General features: G+C 50.2%; 1 protein-coding gene across 2 annotated transcripts in view; it reads right to left on the bottom strand.

The window, feature by feature from the left end:
• LOC101955851 (NACHT, LRR and PYD domains-containing protein 7) overlaps positions 1-18,757 on the bottom strand; it is a 39,303-nt gene that overhangs the window by 10,698 nt on the left and 9,848 nt on the right. The window contains exons 2-5 of one of the 2 annotated variants that reach the window (XM_078032920.1): positions 13,357-13,435; positions 2,465-2,578; positions 1,899-1,970; positions 241-1,813 (exon numbers count right to left, since the gene is read on the bottom strand). In XM_078032920.1, coding sequence (XP_077889046.1) covers positions 241-1,813; positions 1,899-1,970; positions 2,465-2,578; positions 13,357-13,387 — 1,790 coding nt within the window. In that variant the 5' untranslated portion in view covers positions 13,388-13,435. Of the gene's footprint in view, positions 1-240; positions 1,814-1,898; positions 1,971-2,464; positions 2,579-10,448; positions 10,659-13,356; positions 13,436-18,757 lie in introns of those variants that run through there. The other variant, XM_078032921.1, reaches the window with a different exon arrangement.

Raw genomic sequence — 18,757 nt, 5'->3', positions numbered from 1 at the left:
TACGTAAAAGGGTATAAGATCCCAGAGGATCCAGGGCTCTGCCCACTCAAGAACACAGGCACCAAGCAAGGTCAACTCCAAGCCCCCCTACCAAGCTGCAACATCCCCTCCCATGTCAAGAGCTAAACAGGAAGAGAATCCAGTGAGAAGGATGTGGAGATCTGAAGCCAAGACCACAGGGGACTCCAGCCTCATCCTCAGGGCACATGATGAGGTGGAGGAGCTGGGAAGAGCTCTCACCTCACACCCCGCAGGTAGGGCTCCAGCACGGCCATCGTCTCCTCCGGGAGCACCCCCTTGGCCACCCGCAGCGAGAGCCTCTGCAGGTCCTGGCAGTGCCGGAGGCAGAAGGAGCAGCTCAGGAGGTCCTGGCTGGTGGTCAGGTGCAGGGATGCGTCCTTCAGAGCAGCCGTGGCTTTGCTCACCAGCTCTGGGTCCTGAGACTCGTAGAGGCAGTGGAAGACCTCCAGAAGGCCCACTGCCCACAGCACGGGCTCCTCCTCCTCCGACGTGCGCTTCAGCAGCTCCTGCCCGGCCTCCAAGGACACTTGGCAGCTGAAAGTGGCCTCCAGCTCCCTCGCCCTGGCTCTGTTCAGAAGGCCCCACAGGAAGCGGCCGGCCTGGGCCAGCTGGGGATTCCTTGCTCTGGCCTCTGTGGAGAACAGCTCCCGCACACCCCTGATGTCCAACATGGAGCCCTGCCACTTGCTGTCCCCGGGGAACCGCAGGATGTAGAAGGCGGCCGCCAGGAACTGCTGCATGCTGAGGTGGATGAAGGAGAAACAGTCCTCGTGGTCCCTGTCCCTCTGGAGGACATGTTTGTCCAGGAAGGGATGGAGGTCAGCCTCTTCCACCTCAAGTGGCTCCAGGTCTTCTGTGTCGAACAGGGACACCTGGGTCCACAGGCCCTGGGCAGCTAGGAGACACAGGGCCTTCAGAGAGCGTCGCAGGTGGTGCTGGGAATGGCCGCTGGGCACTGGCGTGAACTGGTCACAGAGGAACCTCAGGAACAGTGATGTGGTGGTCTGGCAAGCCAAGCCAGGGTCCTCTCCTCCGTCCATCAGGAGCTTTAGACTTGTGCAGAGCAGCTGGCAAACGGCGGGCGCAGCGCCCATGTGGAATAGGGCTGGGCTGTGCTTCACGGTGTCCAGAGCTCGCAGTGCCTGGTCTGTGTCCTCAAAGTGTCTCAGGAAGAACTGCTCCCTGTCAGCCTCCGAGAAGCCCTCCACCTCCACCAGCCGCGGCTGTTCCACAAGGAGCAGGAGCTCCCGCAGGGCCTCGGGCCGCGTGGTGACCAGCAGGGTGGCCTTGGCCACCATCTTCCTCTTCAGCAAGCTGCTCAGCAGGATGGGCACTGGCTTCTTCTGGTTCCAGTCACTACAGATGTCATGGATCAGCACCCCCGCCGGCACCTTCAGCTCCTCGAAGCCATCCACCACGAACAGGACGTTCTCCACTTGGGTCAGGACCTCCAGGGCGACGTCCTGCATCTCGGGGCAGTCCTTGGAGATCAGCTCTGCGAAGGTGCATGGGATCATGTGGTTGAGCTCCCTGCAGCTTAGGTAGAAGGCGCAGTGCAGAGGACTCTGACTGAACTCCGTCCAGTCCAGCAAAGTCCTCTTGGCCTGCGTGGTCTTCCCAACGCCTGCAGCACCGTGCAGCACCACTGTGCGCGGCCTGGCCTCAGGGCCCGTCTCGGGACTCAAGAATGGTATCAGCTTCTGGTTTCTCTGGGTGACGTCGTGGAAAATGTCACTGTCTTTAGGCCAAAATGTACTTTTCCAGGCTGAAGCAGGCTTATCCTCCTCCTCTCCTGAAAAACATCAAATGCCAGGAAGGCGATTTACCTCGTATGCCCTCAAACACCAAATTTGTGGCATGAGAGGCAGTTCACCCACCTGCCTCTTTCTGCAAGGACTCCTCCAGGTCTCGCAGCATGGCGTGCTCCATCGTGAGCCCCTGGGCATCCTCTGTAACACACAGAAGAAGCTGGACTGCGGGGCCATGGGTTCTCCTGCACCAACAGTCAAAGGAGGCAAAGAAGGCCTCCGGGACGGGGTCTGCTTTATTGTGGCAAAATGCACAAGACCGACCACTTTTAGGTTGGAGGGGCAGCTCAGCAGGGGACTTGGGTTCAGTCCCCAGCACCATGAAAGATGGAAACGTGTACAATTGGTACTTCCACAGTGTCACGAGACCATCACCACCGTCTGTTCCCAAACTCCTTCTGATCCCTCACACCCAGAACCACCCATCACGACCCCTCCCCAGTTCCTGGTACATACTGACCCTCATCTGTCTCTGGGTTTATTTGGGGAGTTTCATATAAACAGGCTCCTGAGGGAATGGCCTTCTGTGACTCCCTGCCCTGAACAGCGCTGGCTGCCCTTCCAAGCTGCAGTGTCCTGCCCTCTGTGGCGGGGAATGCCCATGGCATGGACAGGGATTTCATTCGTCCACTCACCCACGGGGGACATCTGGTTGTGCCTATCTTCTGGGAATTGTGACTCATGCTGCCAACGTACACTCTCGCATTTTCTTGTTTCAATACCCATCTTCAACCCTTTTGCACATATACCTAGGAGAATTGCCGAGTTAGTCAGTAATTCTATTCTTGTAGAACCACCGAACTGCTGGAAAACATGCTAATTAACCAGGAGAAAAATCAGAAGTCTAAAGCAGGCACCATGGACTGAACTCTGTGCACCAGGGGTTGACCCTGAAGCCCTAACCCCAACACACTGAAGACGAGATGCCATGGAGGACAAATGAGGCCGACGGGACGTGTGTCCTGGTAACAAGAGGCCCAGGAGGCACACAGAGAAGGCAGCTCTCTTGCAAGAGAGAGAGGCCAGCCCGCCAAACCTTGATCTGGCGCATTCAGCCCCCAGAATGGTGAGAAAATAGCTTTTGCAGAAGGCACCGGGTCTGCGGTGTTCGGCGCTGGCAGCCCGAGCAGAGGAGACCAGCACCCTCAGTAGCCACCAGAAGCACAGGCCCGGCACTCCTGGGCTTCCAGGAGGCTGGGTTCCTGCTCTCATGAGGCCTCTCGGTTTGATGAGGACCTAAGCCCCATGACACACAGGGGACAACATCAACTGTGGACGGTGGCGGCAGACAGCACAGGGGCCTGGGCTGTCACTTATCACGCCACCCCAGCCCCCAGTAACATGATCCAAGCCCGTTGCTCCCTGGAGTCATCTTTGTTCTCCTGCAGAGGTTTCCAGAGTCTGGGGCCCCAGGGAGCTCTGAAAGTGAGGGCAGTTGGGCTTCTTGTCACAGCACCCCTGAAACGCACACCAGGAAGACATCTTGAATCCAGCTTTGGGGGTCCAATCCCCTCCTGTTGCTGGGCCATGATACCCGAGGCTCAGTAATGGATACAGAATGGGACCTTCTCAGTTCTGGAGGCTAGAAAGTCCAAGAGGGAGGTGCTGGGAGGTCCCCTCACCTGGCGAGGGCTTCTGATGCTTCAGGAGGAAATGGGAGGACCAGAGCTGCTCCCAACAGCCTTTTATGCAGCAGCTAATCCAGGCTCCAGGGACCCCTCAATACATGTGGGAAGCCATTCTGACATGTGACTGGGTGGCTCCTGTTAAGGGTCTGAGGCGTTCTGGCTGTGTGGGAACTTTCCCGGCCCTTTCCTGATGAGAGAACCCATCCGTGTGGGGGTGTCCCTGACCACTGACCCCGGGGGCCCAATCACTGACCCTGACCTTGGAGTGCGGCCCCCCTCAACCTTCATTGGATGGAATTCTCCCCTGAATCTCTTGTTCCCCAATAAAAGGCTACTCCCTGGCGTGCTCTCTCTCTCCTGCTAGCCCTGAGTAATCCCTGCTGCACTGCTGGGCGGTTAGAGGTGGGAACCAGAGAGGGGAGCCGTCTTAGACCTGGCAATAGAAATAAGGTAACTGAGTCTGTGTGTTTTATTTCCATCTCTGCTAGCTAACTTTTATGCCAAGAACCTCATTAATGAAACCATTGTGCAGGCCGCATGGTGGAATTGGCGCCCAACGTGGGGCATTCTAGATTAGCTAGATTGAGTGGGAGCGCGCTATAAAGATAAAGATAAAAATAAAGATAAAGGAAGAGGTGACAAATTGGGTCACAAAAGTACCTGGAGATATTGAAGGAAAGAGACTTTAAATTAATTAAAATGGGAAATTCAACTTCTACAGATAAGGAAATGTATCTGACTATTTTAGACATTATAATTAATCAGAAAGGAAAACAGATAAAGAAAACTCAGTTATTACAATTTTTAAAGATTGTAGGTAAATATTGCCCTTGGTTTTGTGAAAAAGAATCTCCAAATTTACTTACTTGGGAGAAATTAGGAAGAAAGTTACAAAGACTCTGTCTTTCTAATGAACTACCTGGAGGCATAGAAAATATTCAGAAAACTTGGATGGCTCTAGAAGTGTGTCTTTTTGAATATATGGGCCAGAGTTTGTGGCCCCCTGAGGACCTCTTAAAAGGCATTCAAAGAGCTGTTAGGTCTATTCAAATGGAAAATCAGCCTGATGCTAAGTTAATTCCCTTTCCCTTAAGCCATTTAAAAACAAAGGCACTAGTGGCCAAGCCAAAGGTTAAAAATGTGAACTTAAACTTGCAGGATCAGGCTAGCCCTCAGGGAGATTATACAGAGCAGCATCATACAGGAGAAACCTCCGAAGTCCTAGAAAGCCCTCTGGAAGAGGTAGATGATCTTCCTGGAGAGGAAAATATGGAAAAGATTCCTAGAGGGGCTCAGAGTTCTTCTCAACCACGTGGTTTAGAAACCCAAATTCAAAATGGCGATAGTGCAGAGTCTGACCATTTCTCGAAGTCTGAGGAAAAAGAATCAGAGGTTGAAATTCAGGACTTACAGAGAAATTTTAACAGGCTGCGTTTAACACCGCCTGCCCAGGCTATTCGAATTCGGCCAGTACCTGCTAAAAGGACAAAATTTAACAGGTACGCTGGATTAAAAATGACTTTTCTTACCCCAGTCCAATGAGGTATTAAGAAGGCTCAAGAATTGGGGGAAGATACTAGCGGTTTTCACATTTTTCCAGTTTTTGAGCAAGTTAATAAGCAAGATCAGAGAGTTAGAGTTCATGCTGTAATCCCATTTAAAACCATTAAGGAACTAAAAAGTGCATGTGAGACGTATGGTCCAAATTCCCCTTTTGTACAGAGCCTAATAGAAAATATTTGCTCACAACCCCTTCCTCCTAGCGATTGGATTTCTTTAGCCAGATCTTGTCTGAGCGGGGGAGATTTCTTACTCTGGCAAACTTATTGGACTGGTTTTTGTACTGAACGGGCAGAAAGGAACAAAAGACAGAATATAGAAACGCCAGTAGAAATGTTTCTAGGGACAGGTGATTTTGCTGATTTAGAAAGACAGTTAAATTATGATTTTATAGTATACAATCAAATAAGTGATTGTGCAAAACGTGCTTGGAGACAGATCGTCTCCAAGGACCAATCCAATTTAGTTCTTACCCAAATCAGACAGGGTGCCAGTGAGACTTATTCAGATTTCGCAGCCCCATTGTATCAGGCTGCCAACAGGTCCATCGGAGATCCAGGGGCAAACGAATTCATTGTTAGACAATTGGCATTTGAAAATGCAAATAGATACTGTCAGGATATCCTCAGACCGCACGGTAAAAAAGGAACAGTCTCTGAGTATATCCGCCTGTGTTCTAACATAGACTCCACTCAATTACAGACAGTAGCCCTAGCTGCGGCACTAAAAGAAACTTTGGGGCCACAGGATTTAAGACAAAAGTCCCGCAGGAAATGTTACGTTTGTGGGAAAAATAATCATTTTGCGCGTGAGTGTCCCATGCGTAATTTTAAGTTCAGGGGTCCATCTACTGGCGATAATAGATATTGCAGGACTCAGCCCCATGCAGTGGATCCAGATGGCCCAGATGAGCCCGCCTTCTTATCATTTCCGCCTAGAGGGAACAAACTTCCGGTCTGCCCGCCCTGGGGCCAGAGAATGAGGAAGTAAGTGGTCGCGCAATGTGATGTCATCACGCCCACCACGGGGGCCACCATCTTTAATTTTTACCAGAGTGGAACAAACCCCTAATAATTTTCAAGGCTTTTAAGAGATTGGCTAAAGCCATCCTTAAAACTAACTACTTCTAAATTAAGTCCTTTATTTCAGATATTACAAGGAAATCCTTCTCCAACCTCTCCACCTCAGCTAACCTTGGAAACTAAAACAACTTTAAGGAGAGTGGAAAATGCAATTAAAAATACACAGCTTACTAAAATTGATCCTAAAGAAATAGTGTATTTATTAATATTTCCAACTGAGAATACCCCAACAGGAGCCATATGGCAAAGATTAGGAGTTATTGAGTGGATTTATTTATCCCACTCCCCTCAAAAAACATTAATTCCTTTTCATGATTCTATAGCTCAATTAGTAATTAAAGGTAGAACTAGGATTTTACAATTAATTGGATCTGAGCCTGATATCATAATTATTCCATTTTCTGTTCAACAGACTAATTGGCTTTTTCAAGCTTCTAGCTCATGTCAAATACCTTTTGCTGACTTTCCTGGCCAGATAGATAGCCATTATCCTCGTGATAAGATTATTCAATTTGCATCATTAATGTCACTTATTTTTCCAAAGATTGTATGTGCACACCCTATAGATAAAGTTTTATCCGTGTTCATGGATGGTTCTAACTCAGGTAAAGCAGGTTTTTATAGCCATGTTCACACAGAGGTAATACAAACTTCTTATACTTCTGCCCAAAGAGCAGAGCTTCAAGCTCTGATTTGTGCCATAGATTAAATATTAATAGGCTCATTTGAAAAGTATGGACAGCTTATATGCAGTTGGAGTTACCAAAAATATTGAAACCTCAGTTATTGGGTATACTTCATCACAGGAGTTATTTGAATTATTTCATAATTTACAAAAGACAGTGCTAATGTGAAAGTACCCATGTTTCATAGGACACATATGTGCCCATACTAATCTTCCTGGACCTCTAGTTTCAGGTAATGACAAAATTGATAAGTTAGTAGCTTTTTGTCAACAGATGTCTTCATATGACTGTGCACTAGCTTCCCATTCCTTACATCATCAAAATGCTTCTAGCTTACGTAAAAAATTTAATATTACCAGAGAACAAGCTCGTCAGATTGTAAGCCAATGCCCTAAGTGTGTTATTCACATTCCATCTCTGCCATCAGGGGTAAATCCCCGTGGATTAAAACCAAATCAAACATGGCAAATGGATGTAACTCATATTCCTCAATTTGGTAAGCAATGATATGTGCATGTCATAGTGGACACTTATTCTAGATTTATTTTTGCCATAGCATGTACTAAAGAAAATACTCAACATGTAATTTCTCATTGCTTAGCAGGTTTTTCCGTTTTAGGGTGCCCTATGCAGATTAAAACAGATAATGCTCCAGCTTATGTAAGCTCTTCTTTTCAACAATTTTGCCAAGAGTTTAAAATTAATCATAAAACAGGAATTCCTTACGACTCCCAAGGTCAAGCCATTGTGGAACGAGCTCATTTATCTATTAAGCTTCAATTACAAAAATTAAAAGGGGGGAATAGGGTTGAGACTCCCCAAAATAGCCTTAATCATGCCTTGTTTGTTTTAAATTTTTTAAACTGTGACACAGAAGGTCACACTGCTGCTGAGAGACAAATGTCTCCTTCAGTAACAGGCCCTTTAGGCAGAGTTTTGTGGAAAGATTTACAGACTGGTCAGTGGAAGGATCCAGACCCGGTGATAATGTGGGGCAGAGGTCATGCTTGTATTTTCCCAGAAGGCTCTTTCCGTCCTATTTGGGTGCCTGAAGGTGCTATCAGACATGGAAGAGATAGAACCCAGACTCAAGAGACTGAGGATCGACCCAGAGGTGCCACTACCCAGAAGGAGGAGATATTGGAAAAGGATGCAGAAAGACCAGACTGAACCAGCCAAAAAGCTGATTTCGTGGAAGACATGAAAAAGCTAACAACCCAGGCTTCCCGAATACTTCAACACCTAGGAGAGAACAGGACCCCAGTCTTGATAGTAGCGACAGTAATTGCCCTACTGGGCTGTCAGGTAAAGGGGAATCAAGTAGACACTTACCGGACATATTTCCCAGATCCACCCCTGGTACACCCAGCTGTGTGGACTGGAGAATCTATTCCAGTATTTACTAATGACTCATTCATGATGGGAGAATTTATAGATGCTCATATTACTCCCAATCATGTGACTAGATTTACTTATTCTGGCTACAGTGCCCAATTACCTTTGTGTTGGTCACATGATAAACATGCTGGCTGTCTGAATGTATCATTCAAAGAAAGACTGACAAATAATTCTATTTATGGGGACTTAAAACTTAATACTAGATCAGTAATTAAGATAGAACTTTCCCATAACAAGCCAGTCATTTCTGTAAAACCTCCACAGATACTCCACTTTCCAAATAGTTCTATAATTGAGATCGGCACCTTTCCTAGATGGATGGATTGCATAAATGCCTTTCCTGTACAACATAAGGTGTCTAAAGATAGTGGGTATATTTTAGACTGGTCTCCAAAAATTGATGAGACAATTACGAAGAAATTCTGCTATGACACCTGCAGGATTTGTTAGTAATATTTTGACTTATAGTGAAGGAGGTGTTCAAAACGATATTTGGCGTTTAATTGCTGCCTCAGAATATTTACATTTTACAGATAAACCTTTACCAAAATTAGTCAGCAAGAACTGTAAAGAGGGATCTTGCTATGGCTTACAAGCTTGTGTCCAATCTCCTTATGTTTTAATTATTGGAAATGTAAAAGTTAAATGGATAGATTACAGATATGTTACTTGTAATAAACGTAACCTAACCAATTGTATTACTAGGTATAATGGAGGAAAAGGAGTGCTGATACTTCATCAGCCCTCTTTCGTTTTATGACCTGCTAATATTTCAGAGCCATGGTATGCTGATGCTGGTTTACAAGTCTTGCAGCAAATTCATGCCCAGCTAACAAGACCTAAATGTGCTATTGGAGTCATAATCGTTGGTGTGTTAGCACTGGTCTCATTTATTGCCTCAACTGTCTCTGTGTCTCTGACATTGTCTCAGAATATTCAGCATGCAAAATTTCTTAATAATTTAGCTCAAAATCCTTCCAAGGCTCTGCGTAATCAAGTAAATATTGATGAAAGGATTGAGACTAAGTTAAATGCCTTAGAGGCGACTGTTATAAACATAGGTAATGAACTTTCAGCCTTAAAATTTAAAGAAAGGCTTAAATGCCACGCTAATTATAAGTATGTATGTGTTACAGCTGCCAAGTACAATGCTTCCCTCTGGGATTGGGAGAAGGTTAAAAACCATTTATTAGGTATTTGGCAAAATAGTAATAATAGCTTGGATATTCTGGAACTTCATCACCATATCCAAGACATTCAAAATAATAGAGCTGATTTTTCAGATCCTTTTTCTTTGGCTAACCAAATATTGAAGGAGTTAAATGGATTCGACCCTGGAAATATTCTTAAACACTCGGTCTGGTACGTTATTGGATGGTTCTCTTTGCTGTTAATTCTCTTTTGTGTTGTAACCATAGGATAGCGTGTCTTCGAAACAAGAATCCAGAAACTCCAGAGAGTGAACTGCCACCTTGTTGTTAAGAAAAGGAAAGGGGAATATGTGGGGAGCCATTCTCACACGTGACGGGGCGACTCCCGTTAAGGGTCTGAGGCGTTCTGGCTGTGTTGGAGCTTTCCCGGCCCTCTCCTGATGAGAGAACCCATCCGTGTGGGGGTGTGACTGACCACTGACCCCGGGGGCCCAATCACTGACCCTGACCTTGGAGTGCAGTCCCCCCTCAACCTTCATTGGATGGAATTCTCCCCTGAATCTCTTGTTCCCCGATAAAAGGCTACTCTCAGGCTGTTCACTCACTCTCTCTCCTGCTAGCCCTGAGTAATCCCTGCTGCCCTGCCTGGCGGTTAGAGGAGGGAACCAGAGGGGAGCCGTCTCGGACCTGGCAATAGAAATAAGGTAACTGAGTCTGTGTGTTTTATTTCCATCTCTGCTAGCTAACTTTATGCCTAGAACCTCATTAATGAAACCACTGCGCAGGCCGCGTGGTGGAAATACACATTTGGGGGCAGTGTCATGTGGCACCAGAGCCCATCACTGAGCCCCCAGCACGGGGTTAATGACTTCTGAAGGTCAGAGCCGAGGAACCCCGTTTCAGGGTTCTGTGGTGCCCTACTCTAGAGGGAGCCATGAGGGAATTCACATGCCACTCAACACCCACGCTGGCCCAAGGAGAAAAGCCTCACGGGTCCTCTCCACTTTCCTAGAGAGGCTCTGTGACCTGGGCCTGGGGAGGTGCAGGCGGCTGAGCACAGAGGGCAGGGGAGGCACACACCGGCTGGGTTTTGATGGGGAAGAGTTGAACTTACCGTGGGACTGAGAGGATCACAGGAGCAGCCGCCTGCGAGAGAGGCTGGCTGCAGGCCTGGGGAGGCATCAGGTAGCTCAACCAGAGATGGACGGGGACAAGGGCAGCAAAGCAGCCCGCTGGCCACCAGGTGCTGCCACGTCAGGAAGAGCAGGCAAAGAACCTGCGCGTCAGGAGATTAGGGAGCGTTCTACAGGGAGGAAGAGAAGGAGGGGGGAAGAGAACCAGGGGGCAGGGGGGAAGAGAACCAGGGGGCGGGGTGGGGGGGGAAGAGAACCAGGGGGTGGGGGGGGGAGAGAACCAGGGGGTGGGACTGAAAGAGAAGGGGGGGAGAAGAGAAGGGGGGGCTGGAAGAGAACCAGGGGGCAGGGGGGAAAGAGAACCAGGGGTCATGGGGGAAGAGAACCGGGGGGAAGGGGGGAAGAGAACCGGGGGGCAGGGGGGAAGAGAACCAGGGGGCAGGGGGGAGGGGGGAAGACAACCAGGGGTGGGGGAGAGAACCAGGGGTTGGGGGGGGAGAAGAGAAGGGGGGTCTGGAAGAGAACCAGGGGGCGGGACTGGAAGAGAAGGTGGGGGAGAGAACCAGGGGTTGGGGGGGGGAGAAGAGAACAAGGGGGGGACTGGAAGAGAACCAGGGGGCGGGGCTAGAAGAGAAGGGGGGAAGAGAAGGGGGGGAAGAGCACCAGGGGGCAGGGCTGGAAGAGAAGGGGGGAAGAGAACCAGGGGGCGGGGCTGGAAGAGAAGGGGGGAAGAGAACCAGGGGGCGGGGCTGGAAGAGAAGGGGGGGAAGAGAAAGGGGGGAAGAGGACCAGGGGGAGGGGCTTCCCGGAAGAGAACCAGTGGGGGGAACAGGGAAGAGAACCATGTGGGGGGGAGAAGGGAGGAAGAGGACAGGTGGGGGGGGAGAACTAGGGGATGGGGGAAAGAACTAGGGGGTGGGACTAGAAGAGAACCAGGGGGTGGGGGAAAGAACTAGGGGGTGGGATTGGAAGAGAACCTGGGGTGGGGGGGGAAGAGAACTAGGAGGCAGTGGGGAAGAGAAGGGGGGCTAGAATAGAACCAGGGAGGGGAAAGAGAAGGGGGGGAGAGAAAGGGGGGAGAAGAGAACCAGAGGGTGGGAGGAGAGGGCAGGGGGGGACTGAAGAGAACCAGGGGTGGGGGGGAGAGAACCAAGGGGGCGGGGCGGGAGGAGAGGGCAGGGGAGGGACTGGAAGCAAACTGGCGGGTTGTAGTTTGTGCACCTACAAATGTCACAATGTATCCCACTATTGTGTAATTATAATGCCTCCAATTTTAATAATTTTATATAATTTTTATATGATTTACATGTTGAAATGATCATATTTGGAATATTCTGGCTTAAATACAATTAACTTTTAAAAGTGTTCTATAGAAAGAATGAAGACAGCCTAATGGAGACAAAGTGGAAATAAAGATTAAGGGAAGATGAAAAGACCAGCTGGTACCAAGTAGAAGCCCCAGGCCCTACAGAATGTCACATGGGAAATTGAGACTTCCCGTTGGCTGGAAGAGTTCTTCCTGCTACACAGGAGCAAGGAGGTGAGGGTGTCCCAGCCATTGGTAAGATGCACCTACCTGGAGCTGAGATTCCGTCTCACCCACATGTCAGCCCCACACAGGAGCTTTTAGCACTCAAATTCCTCGACTCCCCAGAATCTCTCTGGGTAGGACCAGAACAGTATTTAGGATTCTCTGATAGCCTGTGCAGATCAGCTGCCCGAGAGCGAGATTGGAAAACTGTGGTCACAGCCCAGGTGTGGTCTGCCTCTCGGTTTTTTTTTTTTTTTTTTTTTTTAACAGATAACGTCTTATTGGTACAACGTTGCACCCATTTATCACCAAATGGCTGTTTTCAAAGTGCAACAGCAGGGCCAGGGCAGCTCAGTGGTGGAGCACGTGCCTCACCCGGGGAAGTCCCTAGGTTCCAACCCCAGCACAGAAGACAGAATTGTGCAGCGATTGCAACCCATAAATGGTACAAGAATTAAGTTGTGCAGTTCTGACATAGACTACACGGTCTGAGTCCTGAAATAATTTACTACTAGAACTTTACAGAAGAAATTCCCCTCCTACCCTGGAGGAGATGCTGAGTGGACATTTCTTTCAAAGCAATAGAATTGGGTGGAATTTCTTCTATGTGGGGACTGGAACATCCACAGAATGCCGATTTAATTGTTAACTAATTAGGAACTCATTTTTCAAGGACACTGAACACACAACTTGAAGGGCTGGGGTCAGCTCAGTGGTGGGTGCTTGCCTAGCATGCATGAGGCCCTGGGTCTGGTCCCCAGTACTGAAAAACAAAATAACAAACCCTAAAACCCCACATAACTCGTGAGAGTGAGAAAGCGAGTACTCATGGCTGGGGAGACATCTTCTAAATGCGCAGGGAGTTCCTGGTTTGGACCTGGAAACCAACACATTGTTAGGGAGAGGCCAATGAACTCTGTCTAGAGTTTCATTAACAGCACCATGAAATTTACTATTTAGTTTTGACAAAGGGGAGCTGCAGACATTAGGGGGTGCTGGGTGAAGGGTGCATGGGATCTCTTGGTACCATCTTTGCAACTTTTCTATAAGTACAAAATTATTCCAAAACAAATAGCTTTTAAAATGTGGAACATACCATCAAAGGAGGTAAAATAAAATCACAAATACTGGTGCAATACAGCTGCAATCATCAAGTTACCACAACAGGGAGAGCAGAGTGGGGAAAAGCCTGGGGTAGACAGAAGGCAAGAGAAACACGTGTGGCAGGATCCCCCAGTGAGGTGGCCCTCACACCTCCTAGACATCAGAGCAGAGGCTGCAAGTTGCAACAACACTCCAGGTGTCACTGAACCCCCTGGGGACGACTACTCTGGGTTACAAAAGCCCAGTGTCCTTACCTGGGATTGGAGATGATTCTGTGCAACTCATCTTTTCCAAGATGTGCAGGTCACGTTCTGTAGCCAATTGTCTGGGAATCTGTGGATCAGAATTTGTCAGTTTTTTGCTGGTGGCCTCTTCCACTCACACCACAAGGGCCTCTGTAGGTCGTCCTCCGGCTCGGGAGGATCCTTAATGGAGATTAAAACTCCTTCATTCATCCTCCTTCATGTCAGCTTTTGCAGAAGGGCCTGCAGGTTGAACTCTGGCTGCAAAGACGCAGGAAGCAACCTGGTTGCTCTAGCCTGGGATGGCAGAGCCCTTGGACAACCCTGGTTGCTCAGCCTTCCCCTTCCTGCAAGCACAGTCCCACAGGTGTGGGGTGTGGGACACAGACCTGTGACCTTCCTGAGCACAGGTCATCGCCCCCAGCCTCTGTGACGCTCTACCCAAGTCCTGGGGGATCAAGATCTCACCATCCAAGTTGCAGACAGAGCACCAGCTCAAAACTACAGGCACAGGCCTCCGCCGCAGTGGTGGGGCCAGGGGACCTTCTCTGGGAGGTGCAAATGCTGCCCGATGAGGAGGGAGTTGAAGGGTATAGAAAATAAGTTTGAGGCCATTTTCCTAAGCTTTTGTCATTTAAAACCCCAGGCCTCAGCCTGAGCAAAGGAACACAGAGGAACTTCTCCTGATTGACACCACACCCTCCACCCTAATGGGTCACCAGAAGCCAATAAGCCAAGGGAACTCCCTATTCACATTCCTGTCCCACCCTAAAGGAAGCCCAGATAACCCAGACCCTGGCTTCAGCTGGCCGCCATTTTCTGCCCTGAAAATGAGCCCTGCCAGGGTCCACAGTAGACTCCGCCACTAAATACAGAATAGAGAAAAGCCTGCTGACCCGAGGTTCGCTTCCCACCTCTGTCAGGAGTGCGCCCTTTGTCCTAACCCAGGTGGTACCTGCTCCACTGCATAAGCCCAATCAAAGCTACTCTTCATCTAAAGTGGGTAAATTTAATGGGATAGAAATTTCACTTTAGGGCTGTGGCTCAATGATAGAGTGATTGCCTAGCATGTGTGAGGCCCTGGGTTCGATTCTCAGCACTGCATATAATAAAATAGAGCTCGATCAATAACTAAAAACATTAGAAGAAAGTGCATTTTATAAAACTCAGACAAAACCAACATTAGGGAAAACTACAGGGGCTGGGGATGTGGCTCAAGCGGTAGCGCGCTCGCCTGGCATGCGTGCGGCCCGGGTTCAATCCTCAGCACCACATACAAACGAAGATGTTGTGTCCGCTGAGAACTAAAAATAAATAAATAAATAAATAAATAAATAAATAAAGGAAAAACTACAGAATCACTGGGGGCTCTTCTCTCCAAATCTGTACTCACCAGGGAAGAGCTCAGCTCGAGGCCCCTCGCAAATCCTCCAAGGCTCACAGCAATGCTCCAGCCTCAGAGAGTTCCAGGGTCGAACCCCACCCGTAACTGCCGCTCCCCAGAGGAGACGAGGAGTTGACCCCCCCAGGGCCAGGACCTGCTCCCGAGTGCACCCGGGCAAGAGGATGGGGCTATATGAGGCGCTCCACCAGCCTGGCTCTGCGATTGGCCCTTGGGCGGGGTGGGCAGGATTCCTTCCCACCAGGCCTTGCTGCTGGGTGGTCCTCACCTGTGATGGGGACTCACAGGAGGCACCTGGCCTGCTCTGGGCCAATCTAACTTCATTGGCCTGGGGGACTGGGAATCAGGATCCTTGGTCCAAGCCCCTTTCTGGATCCCCTGGGTCAGGTGGGTGATCAGGAGGCAATAGGAGACCTACACTTTGAGCTCTGTGCAGGGCCCCTGGCTCTCTCAAAAGCCCCTTTAGGATTTTTCTTTTTTTTTTTTTTTTAAGAGAGAATTTTAATATTTATTTTTTAGTTCTCGGCGGACACAACATCTTTGTTGGTATGTGGTGCTGAGGATCGAACCCGGGCCGTACGCATGCCAGGCGAGCGCGCTACCGCTTGAGCCACATCCCCAGCCCCTAGGATTTTTCTAATAGGTGTGTCTTTTGTTAAATATTTGACCTTTTGTCTTCCCCCTCCCAGAAACAGCTCCCGAGTTTGAACCAAGTGAAAGAAGCCGGCCACAGTGGCACAGGCCTATAATCCCAGCTACACTGAGGCAGAGGCAGAGCCGAGGCAGGGGAATGGCAGGTTCAAGGCCAGACTGGGCAACTCAGAGAGACCCTGTAGCAAAGATCGAAAGGCCTGGGGAGCTGGGCGTGGTGGCGCTCTCCTGTAATCCCAGTGGCTTGAGAGGCTGAGGCAGGAGGATCACGAGTTCAAAGCCAGCCTCAGCAAAGGCGAGGTGCTAAGCAACTCAGTGAGACCCTCTCTCTAAATTAAATACAAAATAGGGCTGGGGATGTGGCTCAGTGGTCGAGTGTCCCTGGGTTCAATCCCCAGTACCAAAAAAAAAAAAAGGCCCCGGGATGTGCCTGAAAAACCAGCCTCTACCTCAGAGGAAAGCCTGTCCAAGGAAGGGACATGCCTTTGTCCTTGGAAAGACCCACAGAGCACTCCTAGGCACATCCCCACCCTGCTAAGTTGTTTATCTACAAATAACAGGAGAGATCTGCTGCGCCAGGTGTCCCTGACTCAGTCAGGCTAGGTGGGGACCCATAGCAGCCCCCAATCAGCATGAGACAGGGAAATACCTGGGATGCCAGATGACCCCCCAGTAGTTTATGGTGGTTGATAACAGGTTGGGAAACCATGTAGTTCAGCACGTACACCCCTCGTGGCCTAAACCAATCAGTTCAAATGAATACCCCTTTTGTACTGACCAATCACCCCTCCCCAACTTGTTCCCGCCAGTGAATGTGCTAATCAACTTTTAGAGTTGTTATTTGATTTTCCTGCAGTGTGTGATGATTTGCTAAAAGATGCTATGATGTATGTGAAGGCCCTGCCCTCTCCAAAGAATGTATAACAATGCTGCAAACCCTGGGCTCAGGGCCTCTCAATGTCACCAGTTGCTGTGTGTGTGCGTGGAGGACCGAGCTAGCTCGCAATAAACACCTCTTTGGTGCTTACATTGATCTTGGGTCTCTGGTGGTCTTTTGGGGGTCCCGAATTCGAGCATAACATGGCTCAGCAGAAGAGCACTTGTCTAGCGTGCAGAGGGCCCTGGGTTTGATCCCTGGTCGGTCTCACACACAAAGTGGAGATGTCTGTTGCTCTTCGTGAACACGCTCTATCAAGCGCACCTGAGTTTGTGTTAATGGGTGCTATTTGGAAAGCCCCTAGACAACGAGCCACGGGAGGGGGCTTATTGCCAGGGACCAGTGGTAGAAATTGGGAAACTGATGACCAATAATGTGGTTAACCAGGCCCACCTGAGGAAGCTCCCAAAACAGGCCTCCTTGCTGGTGAAAACACGTGCGTCCGGGAGCACGCATCCCCCCAACTCCCTGGGCGCAGGGGAGCTCCAGGGAGCCCCTCCCAAGCACCTCGGCCTCCAGCTGTCCACCTGGACCTTAAAACAGCTTAAGAAGTGGGTCTATGTGAGAACGTGTCCGGAGCTCTGCGAGCCCATCCAGCTACTTAACTGAGCACCAGGAGGGGTCACGGAAGCCCCCAGTTCAGAGGCAGGTGGTCAGATCCAGGGCAGAGCCTGGGGCACTCGACTGGCATCTGAACTGAGAAGGGGGACGGAGGGCGGCAAAGATTCTCTGACCAAATTGTCAGGCTCCCGAACCTTCCCCTAGGAACCTTCCCCTAGGCCCCTGTGTGCCTCCCGGGAAATCCAAGTCAGTGTAGCCAGAACCCCACCGCCATACCTGCTCACACTCCATGTCCCGTCCTCCACCCCCAGGTGACCGCTGGTCACCCCTGCCTTCAGCAAGAACCCCCAGCCCCACTTAGTGAGGACCCCATCCCAATGCTGCTTCCTATTTTCCACCCATGCCCACCCCTGGCTACTCTAATTGCCCCTGCCCGGGCTGTGGTTAACCAGGCAGTGAACCTGGCAGTGGTCCCAGTGAAGGTCTTTCCACATTGTGTTGTTTCTTGCTGGGGATCAAGCAGGGCCTTGCACATGCTGGGCAGGCGCTCTACCACTGAGCTGCACCCCAGCCCTTTTTATTTTTTGCTTTGACAGAGTTGCCCAGGCTGACCTGGAACTTGGGATCCTCCTGTCTCAGCCTCCTTTGTCCCTAGGATCACAGATGCACTGGCAAAGTCAGCCTTTTTAAAAGGCATTTTTATTTGTTACACTTTGTGGTGCTAGCAACCCGACCCAGGGCCTGGGCATGCTGGCAGGCGCTCCACCACCGAGCCCACCTCAGCCTGTGGGGGTTTTAAAAGATACAAATGCGTGCAGATTGAGAAGTTATCTTTTGCTTCTTTCTGACTTCTGTTCTTCCCAGGAATCGGGACTGAGATGTCGGGTAGCATCCCCATGGTTACGTGATTCCCTGGGGAGGATGACACATTGAACAGACTTCTGTTGGGATGAGTGGCCTGGGGTGGGGTAGACAGAGCCTGCAAAGGTGACCGGCTGTGTGGAGGAGGAAGAGTGTGGCCTGAACAGAGCCCTTGAGGAGCGGGTAAGAAGCCACAATCCAAAGCCATCCATGGGTCGGAGGGTGCTCAGCGGCAAAGGCTGGGTTTCCACGCCTGGGGGAGAGCAGGTCAGCAGAGTGCCCAGGCTACCAAGTTCCGAAAGCTCAGGGCTCCCAGCGCAGGCAGGGGATGTCTGCCTCCGAGGACCCTTTCTGGACTGGCTCCTCTAGACAGACTCCAGAAGCCAGGAGCCAGCTCACGGGGCCCCAGGAAACAGAAGCAGCCGGGCGGGAGCCCCAAGCACAGCGTTCGGGTGAGACGAAGCTGTCCCCACTGTGTGCAGACACGAGAGGTGTGGACCGTGCCTGCCTCCTGGATGACATGGCCCCCTGGTGACCGGTGTGGCAGTCGCTCTTCACTTGGCACTACTCTCTAGGACAAAGCGAGTCCTCGGGTCCTTCACTGTGTCCAAGCGCGTAGCAGGTGTGACGTGTCTCGGGGTAAACAATCAGGAGCACAGAGTCCTGAGGTTTTCTTTTCATGCTCTTCTTTGGGGTCTGGAAAAAGCCACTGAGAAGGTCAGAGCAGAACAGAGGGCACCTGAGGAGACCTGCGTCACCAAGAGGAGGAAGCTGACCGCGTGTCCCCCGGCTCAGAGCTTCTGGAGGGCAGAGCCGGTGCTGCAGCACGAGAGGTGTGCCACAGGCAGAAATGGACCTCAAGAGTGGCCACGTCATGATGTGGAACTGCCTCGTCGGGAACCCCCAGTGCAGACCTTTGTTGTCCGGGATGTTTGTTTTATTTTGTGGGGCTGAGGTTGGAACCCAGAGCCTCATGCATGCTAGGAAGGCACTCGCCACTG

This window comes from Ictidomys tridecemlineatus, chromosome 15 (genome assembly GCF_052094955.1).
Source record: "Ictidomys tridecemlineatus isolate mIctTri1 chromosome 15, mIctTri1.hap1, whole genome shotgun sequence".
NCBI lineage: Eukaryota > Metazoa > Chordata > Mammalia > Rodentia > Sciuridae > Ictidomys > Ictidomys tridecemlineatus.
This window is presented reverse-complemented; position numbering and strand designations above follow the sequence as displayed.